This window comes from Camelus ferus, chromosome 8, assembly GCF_009834535.1.
Source record: "Camelus ferus isolate YT-003-E chromosome 8, BCGSAC_Cfer_1.0, whole genome shotgun sequence".
NCBI classification, from domain to species: Eukaryota; Metazoa; Chordata; class Mammalia; order Artiodactyla; family Camelidae; genus Camelus; species Camelus ferus.
In genome coordinates, this window is record NC_045703.1 from 10,645,305 (window position 1) to 10,665,891 (window position 20,587).

At 37.1% G+C, this 20,587-nt stretch overlaps 1 protein-coding gene across 5 annotated transcripts in view; it reads right to left on the reverse strand.

Moving 5' to 3' along the window:
* Positions 1-20,587, reverse strand: part of ADGRB3 (adhesion G protein-coupled receptor B3) — a 685,483-nt gene that overhangs the window by 42,797 nt on the left and 622,099 nt on the right. For 4 of the 5 annotated variants that reach the window (XM_032484465.1, XM_032484463.1, XM_032484464.1 and 1 more), the window contains 6 exons: positions 13,574-13,724; positions 10,563-10,632; positions 8,044-8,110; positions 5,206-5,291; positions 836-934; positions 337-508 (listed from right to left, as the gene is read on the reverse strand). In XM_032484465.1, coding sequence (XP_032340356.1) covers positions 337-508; positions 836-934; positions 5,206-5,291; positions 8,044-8,110; positions 10,563-10,632; positions 13,574-13,724 — 645 coding nt within the window. The remainder of the gene's footprint in view (positions 1-336; positions 509-835; positions 935-5,205; positions 5,292-8,043; positions 8,111-10,562; positions 10,633-13,573; positions 13,725-20,587) is intronic. The other variant, XM_032484466.1, reaches the window with a different exon arrangement.

The window sequence follows — 20,587 nt, forward strand, 5'->3', positions numbered from 1 at the left end:
TGTATTACTTTTACAGACACCCACTCACCCTCTCCTCTACACCTATGACCCCATCATAGTCCTTCTTGCATCCACTCTCCCTGGTTCCTGACACCCCTGCCTGTGGTTTTCCTTGTATCATCCCATCTGCTTAACCTGTCACTTTCAGCATCCCAAGAAGACCCGCCTGAACATTGCCTTAAAATCTCCCTTTAGCTTTGACTCCTAAGCGATCGTCTTTAGAGGAGACCAGCTTTAATCTGAAGATCAAGGTACGAAAAAAAAATCACATTTGTTAACATGGAAAATATTCTTCTAAGTCTGTCTCTTCTCTCTCTCAAGAAGGCTCTCTCTCACCTCTCTCCGAAGAATGCAGTGGACCATGACTATCACGAAGCCTTGCAATGAATCAAACACGGCAAAAAGGATTTGAAACAATATGGAGCGTTTGTCTGTCATGGCCAGAACCGCAGACATCCACGTCAGAGCCAGAAGGGGCAACACCACACAGGAGCTCCAAAGAGATGCCCTGTTGGGAGACAGAGAAGGTCACATGACGTACTGCACATACATCCCCAGCAATGACCAAACCCCTACTCAACCAAGCATTCTTGTCCGTGGCCCCGAGACCATTAACTCGGAAACCACAAAGCAGATAACATTCTATAGTTTTAGTTACTTTTTCTTTTTTTATAGACCAGCCCACCATAATTATAAAGGAAGTTGCAAATTATAAATATTTAAGTATACTCTTAGCGCTAATATTAGCAAACACTTTTTTTTTTTCCATCATAGCATTTTCTCACATGCACTGTAAAAGATTGGTAACAAGAAGATGTAAATGATTGGGACTAACATGGCGTTACTGGCGGTGGTGGCTGACAGAGCTGTTGTTGAAACTACTCCACACTTGGCACATTTGAGCGTCAAACCGCTATGAGGCTCACTCATCTGACTGCAAACAAACAGAACACCCACAAAAAGAACAAAATATTGAATTGTCACCAAAAAAAGAGTTGCTGCTGCAAGTTAGCTTTCAAATAAGATTTCATGCAGAAAAGTAGAGTTATCAAAAGAAGAATGCTCTCGGTTATCCTACAGGTGCATTTACACTACACGTTATTTTTGTAACATTTACCTCTTGATATGGGCCTTTGTTACATGTGAAGCACATTTCCATCACTTACACCATAAATGGCCCTTGTGTCTACAGATCAAAGTTGTCCAATGCACTGAGTTAAACATAAGCATATGTTTTGTGTAGACATACAGTGGAAACCCTTTATTCAGACCTTTGATCATCAAGCAGGTTAAGGACTCCTAGCTTCAAAGATTTTCATCATCATTTACAGAAGGCACGTAATACCAATTAAAACCCTCTGAAATGTAAACATGTATCTCAGAAGTCCAATATAGGAAGATAGGTATTTTAGGTCATTAGTCATTTGTAGAAGATGTAGCCTTTATCTCAACAAATTCATATTTTGAAATTTCTTATAACATCGATGTACTCTCTGTACTTTAGGATGATCTGAATATAGGGGCTGATGAAATTTGATGAAATATTAGTTGATAAAAAAAGGTTGAGAGTTTTTAGCTTTCATAAAACACATTTAACATAGCCGTTAAGCTCAAAATATTCTGAACATTTTGTCATAGACCCCAACATAATAGCATTTAAATGGTCTATTCAACTCTACAGGATTTTGCAAGTAAATTGAGTTTCCATCTACTACTATCTCATAGAAGCAAAGTCCTACTACATAGAAAACACTTTACATACATTTTGCTTTAGAAAAAAGACCTTTGAAAATAACTGGTTTATGAGAACATAATCCTCTTAGGAAAAATCAAAAAGAAATTATTTGAATCACATCTCAAAACACTTTGAAATAATTGTGTGGTGTCTTTCTCTTGTCCATCCCCATGCAATGGACATAAGTTTGCCCAGGAGGTTTCTTTAAAAAAAATAAAATTGTAGTGGACCAAGTGTAAAATAAAAATGGTAAAACAGAGAAAGTCATAAGGGACTTATTATTCAGAATGTCTGGTTTCTTTTAAAGAAGTCCACTCATTGGTGAATAACACTTGGATGAGATAATAAATCTGAAAGCTATTAAGTAAGTAGATTGACTACTAAACCTCAGGAGGAAAATCAAAGCTTTCAGAGTTAGATGTGGGGGTGGGGAATAGAATTCTAAATCATTCACTTTACTGATTCAACCCAGAGGCATGTGTGCTAGTCACACGTGTCTAGACTTTTCCAAATAATAACTAATCACAGTCTATCCTGTTTGGTTCATGCGTGCCTCAATGGACATGCCAGTGTGTTTGAAACTACTCCCAGAAGACTTGAGTAGACCAGTGTTCTCCACAATACAGAGTTCAAAATAGTAGATAAGAAAGTTCCGTTGCAGAAAAAAAAGAGAAAATGAAGTATTTTATTTGAGATTTTCTAAATAGACACATCATTTTATCTTGTTTTCATTCTTTCCAATTATCATTTTATGTAAGATGTGTTGACACTTGCAATAAATTGCCCCCTGGGTAAACATATTTTATATATCAGAAAAAGTTAATATAGTCTGAGTGTTATAAAACTAGTCAAACTATTGTTTCATTTATTAAACATTCATTCAATCATTCCTTTATAAATATTTATTGAGCATAAACTATATGCTTGGCAGTTTATAGTAATTTGATGATCGAAAGAAGAAAGGAAACAAAGAAGTAGAAAAAAATGGGAGGAGGAACATCTTGATACCATATTTGATTCTAAATAATAACATTTCAAAAGAAATGCTTGCTATATATGTATATTCAAACAACCCAAAATGGTCAATATTTACAATTAGGAAGATCAATTGTTCCGTTAATCAATTAGCTTCCTTCCCAGTGTTTCTTCGGTAATTTTGATTCTTTGTTCTTTACTGAACTCTTTCTTTATTACAGTCCTCACTGCTTCTCTGTGAACTAAAAATTAGCTGCAAATACTCACATCTTCCAAAAAAAATTCATTCAATCACACTTTGAAATAGAGACAAAGTTTCACCTAGACACACTTAAAGCTAAAATAGCATTTTATATTATAGAAAAAAATTAAAAACCTATAGTCATTAATTTGTTAATAGTTCTCGTCTGCTTTGGACAGTAACTAGCATTCTGCTTTCATAACATATATTTACATTATTTCTGTCTCTCAAGCTGTGGCCTTTGAACTGGAAAAAAACTGTTTGGCTCAGTTTTCCCAGTAAAACAGATTTAAATTCTAACAATGTTTTTAGAAATAGATGTTTTAAAATTAGTATGTAGATAGAAATGGATAATTTCTAAACTCATAATATGACAATGTTGTCATTTCTCCTAAGCCTATGTTGTCATTTCTCCTTAGCCTATGTTATCTCTTACAAAGAGCTATGTGAATCAAATTGGATATTACCTATAAAATAATCAAGTGAGAAAAAAATACTGACTGAGCTTAATAAATCCTTAGCATTACATTCATTCTGATAATCTTATCTGTTTTTCCTGACCTCAGTGTTGTGAACAGTGGACTCATCGATGCTTGACTGACAGAAGTTCAGGGTCCTTTGCAAACAACCTGTCCAGCTTGGCTTCTTCAATTAACCCATCATAACAATAGTCACCAACTGCTGACTGAGTGCCTTGCTATTTGCTAGATACTCTAATGAGTGCTTTATACACAGTGTATGTCATCTACTCTATTACGAGACAAGAGTTAGTATCCCCATTTTACAGGTGAGAAGACTGAGCTGCAGGAAGATGAAATAATGTGCCCAAGGACACACACAGCTAGGAAACTGCAGAGCTAGATGCCAGGCTTGGCTTTCTCTTTTACTTCAAAGCTTTATCCTAACCACTAAACTCCTCCATCCCAATTAAAAACAATAATCATACAAGTTTACAGTGCTAGTGACAGAATTGCCTTTCTCTACCCAGTACCCAGTATGACAGGATTAATCCAGACAGAATCAACTGAAGTAGCTATTGCTTCAATTCCAAGCAAACCTGCTGACTAACGAGTAATAGTGTTTAAGTTTCAAGTTCAAATGGGATGCTCGGTGTGTGTACAAGTTCAAGGCTGCCTATTAAAAGTTGCTTTAGAGACTCATCTGGAGTGAAAAGAGTCTCTACATGGGAAGTGATCCCCGCCAATGATGTTTCTGTTACACCATTTCTGCTCTAATGTTTGACACGAGTGGTATCAAACTTTAAACTGCAAGCCAGTAAATCTTGTCTTTTACCAGGGTAAAAAATGCCTGGATGATCTTATCTTATAAATCATTACATAGATTATAAATGCACAAAGGGCTCAAAATTCCCATCAGTCAGTGATCAAATACTATGACTTTAAATAATATTATAAATTATTAAAGAAATGAGAACAATTGTGGGGTAAGTCTTGAATGAAAGTACTGTTAAACAGAAAGGAGAAAGCTATAAACTTTTAATAAGATAAGATACAAAAGGAAACTAAAAGGTGTTAATAGTTCATTCAAGTTTTTACAAGTTTATATGAGGTAACGATACAACCTTAAAAAGCTGCTATCAACCTGCTTATGAAATGTTATTCAGTCATTAGATACGGTGATATTATAATAACAGTAAAATTAAAGGGGATGCTTTTCTAAATTTTATAAGTGGTTAAAATGTGCCTGTGAAAATTATGAATAACTAGCAAGTTATAGTGAAAATGTCATAAAAATGAAAATATATGACAAGAATAGTGTTCCATAAGTGATTATTTCAAGTGAAGAATTTTTCTGCAACAGACAACTAATCAAGGAAAATGCAATCTTTTTGCCCTACTAAGGTTTGCTTGTTCTGATTCCATTGCGTCCCACCCTGAAATTACATTCAATCTACCCTCCTGTCCTTGGTGACCAAAACTAGGAGGTCTTTGAAAACCCCCACCCCAAGGATAAATATTTTAAGTCTAGCCTTGATATTTAATCTTCTTATCTTATAAACAGGTAATATGCACACACAAATACAGATTTTTCTTAACAATCTTTTTCATTGTTTTTAGATTTTGGCCACACCTTTGAAGAACCACCCATTGGAAACTCAAATGGCAAAATCTACCATATACACCAGTTTGTCAAGAACAAAATCCAAGGCACAGTCAAAGGCAGTCGATGTTCTGGAATTGGAGTATGGGACTCCCTGGTAAAGAACCTACAAAATCCACCAAGGGCAGCTTACCCGGCTCTGTGTTTGAGCTTTTTATCTAGGATCCCATCTCTGGAAACAAGTTTATTAAATACCAAAATGCCAATCACCATGTTGACCTGTCAAACAGAAACAAAGGTTGGCCTTTCAATGATGTTGAAGGGAATCAGGTCCGTTTCTCCTGAAAACCCATTTTTCTCAATGTACAACCTCGAGTTATATACTTACAACAGGAGTGACATAAAGCACTTCTCAAACATTTTACAAGCACGTAAAGGAAAACGGAACAATTTAACAGTGGTGTCCATCATTAAAGGATTCTCTGAGTTGAATAGGTGTGTTACTTTAATGTTACATTAAAATACATTAAGCTGTGCACCAGAAACTGACACAGCATTGTAAACTGACTATATCACAATTAAAAAACGTAACAAAGTACACTAAACCTGGTGCGGGGAGGGTACATCTCAATGGTAGAGTGTGTGCTTAGCATGCATAGAGGTCCTGGGCTCAATCCCCAGTACCACTATTTACGTACATAAATAAACTAATAAATAAATAAACCTAATTTCCTCCATCCCCCAAAATAAATAAAATAAAATAAAATAAGGTACATTAAACCCATTTAATTTCCATGCTTCTCAGTTAACACTGAGGAAATGAACATTCGGCTGTCTAACTTTTAAATTGCTATACCATGCCAATCTGGCATTCTTCTCTCTGAATCACCCCTGAATGAAATAAATTAGCTAAATGAGTTTCACCCTACGCCTGTGAGTCAAAAGATTTTGAGTCTCGCAGGGTGGGGAGAGGGTGAGCCCTGGCAGCCGCAGGTGCTAAGAATTTGTCATTGCCCCAGCTGGGAGAACAGAACGCTGAAACTCTTCATGCTGTGTCGCTGACTCGCCTGTGGGGTGGGGGGCATTTTGATGCCCCCGGCTTTTCTAAACAAAAGCGAAAGCCAACTCAACTCCACAGCATCCTTTAAGAGATGGACACAAACACCGATTTTTATAATGTGCTCTATTGAATACTTCTCAGCATTTTCTTTCTAAGGCTCTCTTATCTCACTTGCCTCAAAGGTCTTTTGCCTAATACGGCTGAAACGAAATCACACATATTTGTCTTTTTCAAGTAAACCTGTAAAATGCTGTAGAGATAGGAGCTTATTATAAGTGCCCACGGTTCTCTAAGCTACCAGAACTTCCTGATAAAGGAACCCAGTACAATGCTGAACCCAAGGTAAGCAGGGAAAAATATTTTCTCCTTTTCACCTTCCTGCCCTTCCCTTCCAGGGTCAAAAGAATCTTGGGGCGTCCCCCAAGGCAAATGGTGAAGCCTTTACCTTGAAACTACTAGTTCACCAAAAGCTGTTTTACATGAAGCAGGATGACCAGTTAATAAAAAAGAAAATTCCACTTCCCCAGTACACTTTGGCCAGATGAAGTATCAAGGTGAAATCTGTTCAACTGCTGGTTTAAGAAGGACTCAAAGCATCTGTTAGGTAACCTGGGTCTTAGAAGATGTCACTCTTTATCGCTTCCTGACAAAATACCACTTAATCCAGAGAAAGACTTACTCATCTTCGTCCTTCTATTATTTGAACTAAAAGAAAGTGTATTCCATGGATTCTATTAATCTACAATTTAATCAAGAGGGAATTCATCACGGCTCCCAAGCCCATCCTTTGGTCTTTCAATTATACCCATACTCTCTGTTCCTTCATCTTAGGGTTATATGTATATTAACCTAGTAGCCTAGGGAAATAATTCAATTCACCAAATAAAAATTCAGTGCAGCTGACAAAAATGTGTCTAATAGTTTCGGTATCCCCATACCCTTGAGAACACCCATGCCTAGATTTTTTTTTTCCTTCTTGTGAATCTCAGTTTCCACTCTCTGCTGTAACTTAGAGGAGGGAGAACCAACTTTAAAAGAAGAAACGTCACAAAGAGTTATTAAGAAAGATATCATTGGCTTCCAATTTATTGAATGAATCGTTCAAGACTCTAAAGGGTAACTTTTGATCGGAAATCTAATTGTACAGTGAAATGGATCTTTGTATTTAATTCAGACCGTTTCTCTTCTCTCTTCCATCTTCCAAAGATGTTACTGGACAAGAAAGACTTGTAATCAGTAAGCTCAGAGAGAGAGAATGAGAGAGAGGGAAAGTTAATTGGTAGGAAATTTTCACGTTCCCACAAGGAAACATGTAAAGGAATTATTTTGTGATTCAAAAAAAAAGAAATATTTGTAACCCTTATGCATAACATATGGCAAAGGTTCTCAACTAGGGGTGGTGATTTTTTACTCCCAGGGCACACTGAGAAACATCTGGAGACATTTTTTGATTGTTGCAACTGAAGGGGACAACTGGTATTTAGTAGATAGACAACACAGATACTTCTAAACATACAGGACAGCCTCCCAAATGTCCAGTTCGAAATGTCTGCAGCACTGAGGCTGAGAAACTCTGACAGATGAACATTACTTTTTTTGTTGTTGTTGATATTTGATAGCAGCTGCAGTTATTAGGATTACGAGATCTGAAAACTCTATAGATCATACAAAGCAGTGTAAAGGTGAAATAATAATCTGTGATGAAATTCTGCACATTAGGGAGGAAGCACTGACTATACTCAAACTTCTCCACAAATGTGAAATTACTAGAAAAGAGAAATCCCCCACTCACGTTTCAGATTCTCCAGTCTTCAAAAGAAGGCTATTTTAAAGTCATAAAGGACTGACTAGCAGTTGATACTCAAACTTAAAGAGTCATTTAAAATTTCTACATAATAAATACCAAATCGTCACTCTAATGGAAACAGAGCAGACTTTGCCAAGAAAACAAAGTTGATTTCAGGTGTTTACCAGGACGACAGCGGCTGCAGGTCCCACGAAAGCGTAGAGCAGGCCTCCTTCAAGAGAGAGCCAGCAGCTGAAAATAACATCAGACAAAAACTAACGAAAATTAGTGATAAGTGCTAAACCATTTAAGTGTGACACAAACAATGTGGATTACGCACTTAGCCCTGGAATTCTGGCATATTTCAAAGGTTTGTAGTTTCTTTTAAAAATGCATAGAAGATGTGGGGGAAAGCTCCAATTAGAGCATTTTGTGAGTAAGAACTACCATCTACCTCTCACAGAAAAGAAGCATTTATGATAAAGCTTTACTGTCAGACAGTTAAACCATTTTAGACAAATTACTCTCGTGGTGAGATTTTTATATTGACTTTCAGTACCGAGGTGACTATTACTTCAGTTTGGTAAAATGCTGTTTTATACCCATTATGGAATTTTTCAAATATCCTTTTAAGCAAGAACAATGTGTTTTTAGAGCCTCGCGTGTGCCATTTATCTGTCCTTCTTTGAGGCCACTGAGATCTTGGGAGAAATTGGTTTAAAAGCCGTCATTTCAGGGAATGGAAAATCTACATTTTTGCATGCTCTTTTTTTTTTGCTTCTAATTTTATTTTTTTCCCAGATTACTAAAAAACATCACTACAGACAAGCATTTGAATAAAAATGAATGCAGCTGTGTTTGTTTCAATTTCTAGATTCACCATGAGGTGCAGGTTTGCCTTGCTATAGACCTGGTAACACATTAGGTAAACACAGTCATTCTCTCACAGCAAAGGACCGTCAGGAGGACATACAGCTGGGCACGGGAGCTTTGCAGGCTGGACCGCATGCACGTGCATGAACTAGGAAGGTCCACACAAGGAAAGTGTGGGGAACCCTTTCTTCCCTGTGGATGAAGAGCTGTGCCCACCGTTTCATGCACCTGGTTTTGACCTCTGACCCTTTCAATATTGCTTCTGAGTCCACAGATTCAGCACGCTGCCTCCAAAATTACCAACAATCAACAATGAACAATAACAGTTTTCTCTCTGTTCTAAGAACTTCGCTATATTGGTTGTGGTGGTGGTTGCGTGATGTACGCGTTCGTTAAAACTCACAGATCTATACACCTAATAGGGAGAACTTCAGTCTGGACTACCCCTAAATTTCTACTGCATTTTTGTGTAAATCAGTCTTCAAACTCATACATTCATCGTCATATCACATTTGGTTTGAATCATACGCTTCTGGAAAGTTGGAGCCATGTCATCTATAATCCTACTACTTTCCATAGCCCCAGTTCGGTGCTTTTCAGTGAGAGTCGTGCCATTGTGAGAAGTGATAGCTTAAAGGGAGCGTTGCTTTAGTGAGCACTGCTTCACAGCACATGCCATCAGGAAGTTTTTCCAGACTATAGATCACACAAGGAAAGCAAGTGCTCTGATGACATGAGTTTTCTCAGTTCTTTGGAAGTTTCTTTTGGATGGGCAGGTGATGGGGTGTCTCTCGGCACGCTTGCCAGTTGGATGAACTCACCGGAGGATCTAACTGGCAGTGATTCCTATCTCAAACCGGAGGACACTTAAACAGGGTATCACTTTAAGACTTCGGCTTCTAATAAATGCCCATCTCTTCCCCACTCCTTAGCTGTCTCTGCAGCTTGAAAGGTAGATGAAGTAAAACACGGAAGTACATTTTTGACATTTGAAATATTAAATATAAACTTTACTTATATACTTTCTCACAGGATGTATCAGTGGGACAGCTCTGATTAGGATGGGCAGATGCAATATCCCATTTTCCCTCTTGTAATTTCTTCCATCGCCCTGGGATTTTCTAATGTGGAATCTACTGATTTCCTGATCTACAAGTTTTAATATGTATTACCCTAAGACAGCAGCAAAACTTGAACTAACATGACAAAATTGGGTTGATAACCAGTATATATTATTATCTGTGAAATCAGAAGCTCTGAGCAGAATCATATTCTACCAGGTAAACATGTCAAAATGTATCCAGTTCTTGGAGGAGGGTATAACTCAAGTCGTAGAGCACATGCTTAGCATGCATGAGGTCTGGGTTCAATCCCCAGTACCGCCTCTAAATACATACATACATAAATAAATAAAGCTAATTAACTCCTTTCCCTGATTAAAAAAACAAACAGCAACAACAACAACAAAAAAACAGTAAGTCGTTGGGGAAAAATCAAAATAATAATAACAATAAAAGATGTATCCAGTTCTTTAAAAGATGTATCTAAGATTGAACATGCAAAGTCAATACGGAAGTGCTTTTGAAATTAAGGAACCTGGTCTTACAAAGAAATGGGAAATTGAAACAAGAATTCTGAACAGCACTGCTGCATTTAATGTCTACCTTTTGTGCCTTTAAGCTACCTTACCTCCTTCCTCAGGACTGCAATTTCTACCATTAAGGATTCAGTGAAAAAACGCAAGCCACCAGCAATGCCAACCAAGAGTCATGAAGCATGTTTGATGATTTACTTAATCATAAACACGATTTAGCACCGTGGACGGACTTACTAGTGATCAGTGCCGTATCCTTTTGTCCTGGTGAAGCCAACTGATGTGGCCACCACTAACGCTGGTAAACCTGCAAGGAAAGCATTGTCACCGTTCACGTTCAGCTACAACCACTGCGCCTCCTGACTCAAGCAAAGCTGGGACACACTCGACCACTGAAATCGGAGGAACTACCACAAAGTACGCTTCCATTACAAAATTTCTCCCAAGTACAAAAATATGAACATGACAGCTGGGTTTTTAACTCAGTGCACTTCTCTGATGTTGCTAGGTTACCACCACATTTGACATGGGTTTAAAGGAAACTAATAATAGAGATTTAGTATATCTTTTAAGTTATTTTTTTCCTATGGGGTTACACTGTTATAAAGGAAATTTATAGTTATAAAATCAGAAAGGCAAAAAAAGAAAAAAAAAAAGGATGTTCTGGTGTGATGGAGCAGCGGAGAAGTGGAACATTCTGTTGGCTTCATCTTGATCCACATCAAGTTGACTTCTACTAAGATAGAAAAAAATAAATCTTATCATTTAATTCTTCCTTTATGATTTACTTATCATAACCAGCAGTGTAGGAACAGGGTTCAATGCCCTAAGAAATTGATTTTCAAGCTTCCTGGTTATCCTCCTTCCTGAATGAAGGTCAGGAAATGTATGCCAGTTTTTCTTCAGGAACCTCTAAGTGGGTATCATTCCATGCATTGCTCAGTCCCACTTGGAATTCAAGTGCCTGCCTCCCTGCATCAGTTCTGAACTGACATCTTCTAGTTTATGTTTCCATCAAGCACACTTATCTTACTCAAGTTACAGGGAAACTCCTGGCTTTTTAGTGAATGTGGTTCAGTCTAATCTAGGCTGTTTAATTTTGGCTTTTAAGTTCCAGTCATGCCTTCTATTCAAGAAGACCACGTGTGCCTTTTCAGGTTGCAAAAATCCATCATCTAATCATCTTCTTGTGTGCCCTGCCCCATCTTCTTTCTTCCAATCGTCTTCCCTTATTCTGCCTACTCTCTTCTGTGAATCTTTCCAAGTGACATTACCTTCCTCCATGAGGTTTACTGACAAAAAGTATGGGAACATCTTCCAGGGACACATCATATTTTTTTGTTTGTTTGTTTGAGGGTTTTTTTGAGGGGGTAGGTAATTAGTTTTATTTATTTTTTAAATTAATTTTTTTAAATGGAGGTACTGGGGATTGAACCCAGACCTTGTGCTTGCTACGCACACATTCTACCATTGAGCTATACCCTCCCCCTGCAACACCATGTTTTTAAACAAATACTGGCCAGTCTTTCTCTATGTATGTGTGTGTATGTGTATATATATATGCATATATATTCATATGTATATATATTCGTATATATACATATGTACAGACATATATATAATGTCTTCTCCTCTTTCTTCTCCTTCTCCTTTTTCATGTAGTTGACTTTTTTGATTGAATAGACCAAGTTCCTTAGCAAAAAATTCTCTTCTGGGTCACAGCTGAAGGGTTAATACTCCTTATTGCCTACAATTTAGATTAAAAACTTTCTCTAAATTTGTTATGCTATGCTTGACCGTTGTGAAACTCACATGCCGTGATTCTGTTCGTTCAGACTTCCCGAAAGTCTAAAACCATTGGTTTAGAAAATATGAAACTACCCAGCATAGTCTGATATTAGCTGTAAACTTGGAGACCAGCCGTGAACCCTCTCTTCCAGGTCATTGGTCATGATGTGAAATAAAGTAGGTAACATTCCCGGAGAAAGCTACTCTTTATACGTCCAGGAAGGTCTTCATTCCCCTGCATACTGCATTTCTTTGATACTTGATTCAGTATCAGTCCAACTTCAGAAAGTTTTTAACATGACATCTAGACAAAAATTTTAAGAAAGTGTAAGTTCAATACAGTCTCTTATTTCTTCTTAGTGGTTTTCCCTTTTGCCTGTGCAGACATAACAGATCCTTGCTGGAACCTGCATAATCTTTGTGTTCTTGGTCCTGTTTTTTTTCCAGCATGAATAATTCTAGTATTGCAATAAGTCCACTTATTTGTAATTTTTCAGGCTCCCTCTAGCCTCCTATCCTCTCCTACGTTAGGCGTTTGTTACATATTTGGTCCACAATTCCCCCTTTTTTCGTGTGCAAGTCTTTTGAAACACAAAGGCAACTACAACAAAATGCTGTTTTGTTTCTAAAACTAGTTTCTTAAGTTCATTAAACTAATTCATTTATTCTCTTCAAACTAATTTATTAATTCTAATTAAACATTAAATCGGCCCTTCGAAACGCTCCAGATGTCCGTTTCGTAAGGCAATGTGGGAGAGCCTTTGCCTAATGAAGAATTAGTTCGTCTTCAGCCTGTCAGCAATTGTGGGTTTCCTTTGAGAACCCCGCTGACTGGCCATGCGGTTTCACTCACTGTCTAAATGGCTTTCTCTTATGACATGGAGTAGCACTCTTGAAACGGACTCCTCCAAGTTTTCTTGTGGGGACTACAAGGCTAGTGTGCATGACTAGAACACCATGCTTTGAGCCCTGAATGTCTTAAGACATTTTGTTTTCAGAACCTATTAGCAGAGTGGGGGAAGGTATGGCTCAGTGGTAGAGCACATGCTTAGCATGCATGAGGTCCTTGGTTCAATCCTTAGTACCTCCATTAAAAATATGTATAAATAAATAAACCTAATTACCCCCAAAATAAATTGAAAAAAAAAAAAAGAACCTATTAGTAGAGAACACTGATTTTTCTGCCTATAGGTACCCCAAGTCTCATTTCAAACCATCTGGTCACTTTTGATTGTTAACCGACTAGCTACGTGGTCATCCAATACTTACTTGTTTTTAAAGTTCCAGATGCTCAAAGAATGTTCCAATATGACCAGCCTCTTATACTTCCACTTCCACATATTAAATTAAACATAAAGAAAAAGTAGCTCAGGGGTAACCACTCTCTATAGCTTCACTCATTACATAAGTGTTCAAAGTCATTTTAACAAGAGCACAAAAAGGAAGATTAATATGCTTACCCCATCCAAGGCACAAAAATCGTTTCCTTATAAGTCGTGTCCTGATTTTTCCAGTTACAGCCATATATGATTGCCACGCCTCCGTCAAAACCCAACAGAACGAAGCCAAGAAGAAAAAGTGCAAAAATGCCGTGGTGGTTGTACAGATGCTCTGTGGGAAACACAAAAGACTCACTCTGACTATGAGGGGATCATGTGTCCTTCTGAGAGCTGTTCATCTCCAACTCACTGCTTTGATTTCAAATATCTACCTCTCCTTTGTGACAGAGTCATTATTTTCAGAAATTAGAAACCCTGGAGTCTTCATGCTGTATACAATATCTGTGATAGAAGGAAAAAAAATTCTAATTCCATTTGTGTGTTCAATTTTTTATGAGGAGAAGCCCGAATATAAATTTCAGCTCAAGGGAGATTAAAATTACTGCTTTACTTGAATTTTTTTCTCGAAACATAATTATGGGAATGGCCCTTCCTTTGGTTTAATTTGTTAGAAATCTTGCATAATTTGGGAGCTACATTCTTTAGCTTTCCTTTTCAACCAATAATGCTTTGTTGTTTTATCTGTCGATGTTAAGATTACATCGCCAACAGCCTTTCAAAAGAAAAAAAAATTGCTTTTATACAAGTGTGATATTCAAGGTATAAGAGCAAAGTTAAAAAATGAGGTTTGGCTAATAGCCTAGTACAAAAATAGCACATGTATTTTATAGGACTTAAGCTATTTCTCTGTGTTATTACATTATAACGTGCGCCCTGAGCGAATCGTTTTGAAAAGCTAATCGAGCCACTGGCAGTACACAGGCGTGATTTCAGAGCCATCTTTCTTTATGCAACTTAATCACTCTAAACATGCCACCTTTAGTTACTTGTGGCTCATCTGCAAAGATAAGCGCCTTCGTTTGGCAAAGGCTACTAATTTTTTCACCTAGTGGTGCACTTCCTTGTGTAAATCTTGTCCAAGGGCAAGTCTTTATAAAACAGTACTAGTAGCCAAACTGATTTCTTCATCAGTTTCCGTCGTGCTGTTTCCCAATATTGATAAAAAGCACAACATACAGAGCCAGAAGAAAAATCACCAAAAACTCACAGCAAAGAAATAAAAACACAGCCCCCACCCTCCCACCGCCACCCTAATCCTACTGCTAAAGCAAAATATCTTCTTAAAAATTTATCCCGAATGATTCATATTATTTGTTTCTTCTTTTGGAATTCACCAGATGTTAATTCAGCTTTTCAGTTCCTTTAATCCTATACAAAGAACTTAACCGTGTTTAATTCACCAGGTAGTTTTAATGACGAGGGACAGAGTATGGAACCTGAGTAACAGTGTGCTAAGCGCATAGCAAGTGCTTAATCGATCATGACTGATCATCATATCCATGACTATAACCATCACTATTTTAAATAGTATTAAGAAAGATGTTACCATTTATCAGCATGGGATTCCTTTTTTCTTGCGGTACTTAAATCTACTTAGTACTTTAATTAATTCTTATAGAGATGATAACTTTCAGTATGAGGAAGTCAATGGATTTCTAGTACCTTCTCCCTCATAACTTTAGCCACAATGCTGTAGCTTCAACCAACTGGGGTGCCTTCAGCACCTGAGACAGTGAGACGTTTTTTCCAGCTTGAGGTTTAAACATCTGCAGGCTGATAACTTTGCTTATTCTTGATCTGCAGTCCCTGATCCCGATTTGAATTTCAAAGATAACTCTTCTGTTCAATTCCTGGACGAGTTACACTTTCTGATTCGCCTATCATTTCTTCCACCAGTCCGTCTCATCTCAGTTGTAAGTGCCAGCAAAGCTATCCCTTCGCCACTTACAAACTATCAGTACGGGGTTATACAAAAACATATAAAATGTTGAAATGCTAAATGCTAGATGCACTGAAATTTTGTAGGAAATAATGAAGTGCTCAATGTCTCAACACAGAGACTTTTAATTTGCTCTCTCTCTGTTTGTTCCTTCGGGACTTCCAACACTCACTTTAATTCTAATACAAGTTGAAATACAAATAACACAAATAATCAGGGGCTACTGACATTCATATTTCAATCACGCATGTCTCTCTGGACAACAATACGGCCACAACAAGTGTAGGGAAATATATAGTAACTAGAGAAGTAAGACCCAGTTCTCTGGGCATTCTACTTCAGTCAGGTGAATATTCATTACATCTAGACAGAGCTCCAAGTATGGAGGGAAGCTGTTTCAACCTAAGGGATGTGTATATGTGGACTAAAGGGATCTCAAGTCACGAAACTCATCTCCTATGAAGAGTACAGCAAAATCTACCATCCTGAGAGGCAGAGAAGGGAGTTACATTTGGCTTCATTATCACGTGAGGGACCAGTGGAAAGTCAGATCCTCCACATCATGAAACACACGGTGATTTTTCTACTGATATGTTCTATTTACCAAGCTGTCTTTTTTAAAATACAACTTTTTAAAATAGCAACTTTTAGATAAAGACTGTTATTTTCCACACTTGTCACATCAGTTTCCACCAAGGAACTCTACTATTTGTGGCTCAGGGTTCCTCGATTTCTTCTCCCACAGAACCTAAACGCCCATACAGGCAATCCACAAAGAGCCACCATTCATTGGATCCCCGTAGTGCTTTTTCCATTTATAAATCTCAAACTCTGATTCTCCTTTTCTGTGGACAGGTTCATACCTTGTCACCTGTTTGATTCTTCCTACCCCTGGACCCACTGCCGTGATGTCCAGTCTCACACCTTTTCCTTATTCAGCCTCTGCACCTGCTCTTAACTCCTACAAACACCTGGGTCTTCACAGCTCACCATTCCAAACAGGAGACTCACTAGCCCCTTGAGTTCATCACCCAATTCTTCTGCTTTTCCTTCCTCTCCATACCCCAACTTGGTCCCTCTTGACAAATGATGAGCGTTGGTGATGAGTTTTACAAGACTTGGAAAGGTACTTAAGTTGGCAAACCGAGAACAGTTTGTACCTACATAACCTTCACCCCATATCCTTAGGGACAATAGAAAAGATTTCATAAGGTAACTGGAAAGAAGAGATGTGTAAACTGCGGTAGACCAGAGACTGTGACAAATACCTGGAAGACAGAAAACCGGGGAGTGCAGTGTGCAGAACACTATGCCCGAAGCTAGCCATGAGGAGCCGAGGTTAAGACATGGAAAGCAGGGGCTTTAAGACACACAGATGACACCGAGGTTCTAACATCTGTTTAAAAGTATTTTCAGAAGGAAAAAAAAAGGAAATGTAGGGAAAAGGAAGTATGTAAAGAAATACTATGGGGAAGTTTCTTAGAACTTTAAAGATCCTCTGGGTGAAAGTTAAATAAAATGTACACACAGACACCAAGATATGTTGTGATGACATTTGTGAACATCAAGAATAAAGAGAAAATCTTGAAAGCTGTCAGAGTCAAAAGAAAGATTTCCTACAGAGAAATAAGAATTAAATTGACATCAGACACCTTGTGAGCAACTCAGGACACAAGAAGACAATACACTGTCCTCAACATTTGCAGGGAAAAGCACTTTGTAGAATTCTACACCCAGCAAAACTATTATTCAAGGAGAGGCAGAAACAAGGACATTTTTAGAATTGAAAGGGACTTTGAAGTTTAATTCTTCAAGATTCTCTCTGAAAGAACTGCTGGACAATATAAGCCAATAATAATAAGAGTTCCAGAAGAAGGGGATGATGAGACAAAAGAAGTCAAGAATATCGATATTAAAATATATTAAGTTTAAATCAATGTTTAGTAAATATTAAAAATATATAATCATTATACAGCCACTTGGATATAAAATTCAAAATAATATTAGTAAAGGTTAAAAGGTGAGAGAGAGAAGTTGGAAGGGATCAGGGGAAAATAAAAGTATGTGAATCCTCCTTTTTTTTTTTTTTTTGTTCTCAGGAATATTTGAGATGCTGGTTAACTCTAGATGTTAGAATAACATGTTTGAACATTTTGTTACTGATGTTAAGGTAATCATGAAAAGGTACAAACAAATGACATATTTGTAAAATAGTAAATAAAAGAACTAAACAAAATCTATCAGGTACACAAAATGACAACTAGGAAATAAGTAGAAAAAATAAGTCCAAAAAACCCCAAACGATAATAAGAATAATTCCAAATATAGGGGAATTGCAATAAATGGGAATGCTTTAAAGTCTCCATTTAAAAGTTAAGAACTTTTACACTGAATAGAAAAAAAAAAATCCAGTGTTTATAAGAGACTTCAAACCCAGTGACATAGAAGATTGAGAATAGAGAGATGAAAGAACTATATTAAGCAAATGCTAATATGCAAAAATCAGATGTCACAATATTAATATTCAGAAGAGCATTAGAAGAGATGAAGGATTTTCATACAGATGAAAGGAGCAGGCCACGAAGAAGATTCCAAAGTAACGTATCTCTATGAAACTAATGAAAATTTTCCAAAGTCTATGAAACAAAACCTGAGAAAACTACAAGGATAAACTGCCAAACCAAGTTTATAATAAAAGACAACATACAATCCTCAGTCACAGAAAAATGTGGAGACAAATAGTAACATGAAATATCATAATAACAATCAATAAAAGTGTTCAATCATCCTTTGCAATATTATACATAAGAAGCAGAACATGTGCAGTTCTTTAAAACGCAAATAGAATATTTACGCAAGGTAACTAATCCTAGGTCAGAAAGAATACAATACATTTAAGAAATTTGATAACATTCAGGACATTTTCACAAACGATAATGCAGTAAATTTAGAAATCAAAATTAAAATTCTGTACCACTGGGGGCAGAATTTTAAAATAATTAATGAATTAAAGAGAAATTAAAATCCAGATGATACACTATTTAGAAGTGAAACACATATCAAAACTTGTGCAATTTTGCTATGACAGTACTCAGGATAGTTAAAGCCTTGGGTAGAAAACAATAGGAAATGAACATAAATGGGTGGCTTAAAGAAATCGGAAGAAGGAATTTAACAAAGGCAAAGCAGAAATTATAAATGAAAAAGTTAAAAAACAGCAAAATTGATCTATAAAACTCAAGCTGACTTAAGAGGTTAATAAAGCAGCTAAACATTGGGCAATTGTGAATTTTTAAAGGGTGGAGGAGGAGGTAAAGCCGATACCATTAGGAATGAAAAAGGTTATTAAAAGTATCATAAAAGAATAGCATGTACATAAAATTGAAAACCTACGTAAGATGGACATTCTTCAAGGAAAGCATAAATGATCTAAATTGGCCTGAGAGGTAAAAAATTAATCTTAGTTAAAATGGAAAGGTAATACAAGAAATAGTCCTTCAAAAAATACAAAAATTTCAGAAAAGTTTATAGGCAGATTCTAACAAACAATGTCTATGTAATCCCCATTTCATAAAACATTAGCAGGTCAAAGAAAAAGATTAGATGCATCTGACTCCTTTGACAAGGCTAGCATAACATGGACCCCAAAGTGAACAAGAAAACTAAAAGGCACTTCCACTTATCTACATAAATGTGAAAGTATTAAATGAAAGATCAAACCCAGAAATACAGAAAAAAGATAATCAATCACCATCAAAAAGAGTACGTCCACTAAAGCAGGATAATTCAACATTAAATGTGACCTCAATATAATTTATCATATTAACAGGTTAAAGAAACTATGTGATCATATCAATAAATGTGAAAGAATTTGATAAAATTCAAAGTCCAATTATCATTTTAAAAATTATCTATTACATATTGTGAATAGAGGTGAACATTCTTACCTAATAAAGGTTATCACCCTAAAACATAATGCAAACCGATATTTAACAGTGAAATATTAGAAGCATCCCCATCAGGAATAAAAACAGGGTGCCTGCCATCATGTCTACTAGCCTAAATTGTGTAGGAGGTCCTTCCCAAAACAACACAAGAAAAAGCAATGGGAAAGGAAGAGACAATACTGTCATCATTGTAGAAACAGATATCCTTATTAGAAAACCCAAGAGGATCAATTTTTAAACAATTGGAAATAATAAGAAGAATCAAGAAGCTGGCTGGAAATAAGCTCAACATTCAAAAATGATAGTACCTCTACACCACGATCAACGTACAAGACTAACTTCCTTATACACCAGTATAAGATCCATTGGAAAATGTAACACAAAATGTCTAGTTAATCATGATAGATTTATCTCTCTTCTCCCTCCCAGACCATGTGAAAATGACCAAGTGTTTAAACCCCAGGAAAAAAGAGACTAGGCAGCAGGCAAGCGTGAACTCGAGGTGCTGACAAAGTCAGAAGGTGCTGAGGGAAGAAGGAATAGCTGACTTGGAGCAGCAGAGCAAGTTACAGCCTCGGTACCTGCAGGATGTTGGGCAGGTGGTGGAAATAACTGATGTAATGGAGCCCATTCATTCTGGAGACCTTCAGAAGGGTTTAATGCTTGCACATAGCAGGGGCCAGAAAGAGAAGGAGGACCTAGGTTTCCGTCGGGCTGAAAAAGAGCCAGGCTGGTTGAAAAATCTACAAACACAATAAATAGCTGACACTCCCATTTTATCCCAGTTCAGTGCAGCCTAGCACTGTCACTGTCTCTGGAAAACTCAGTGAGTCGGGTTCTGAACTCAGACATCAGTCTTGTTAGTGGGTAGATGTCCAAGGTGGACGTAAATATATGTATTAAACCATAGGGCCCTCGTCTCACTTTACCCTTACTTCTACTCCCAGAACACCAGCAGGTGAGGGGTTAAAATTCTCCCCCAGAGGGAAAAAAATCTTCATGTACTGGCTCATCCTTGATTAATATACTAGACTGCCTTTCAAGAAGTCCATGTACCTTCCTAGACAGCTTCCAGTCACTTTTGAGGACCTTGCTTTTATATATGAATACCCAGCCAAGGAGAATCAGATAATTGAGAAAATCTTCCAACATGGAAAAAAGAAAAAAAGCCAAGCAAAGAAAAAAGAAAATGAGGAGTGAGGAGAGATAATAGAGAGAACAGAAAAACAAAAACTTAAAAAAAAAGAA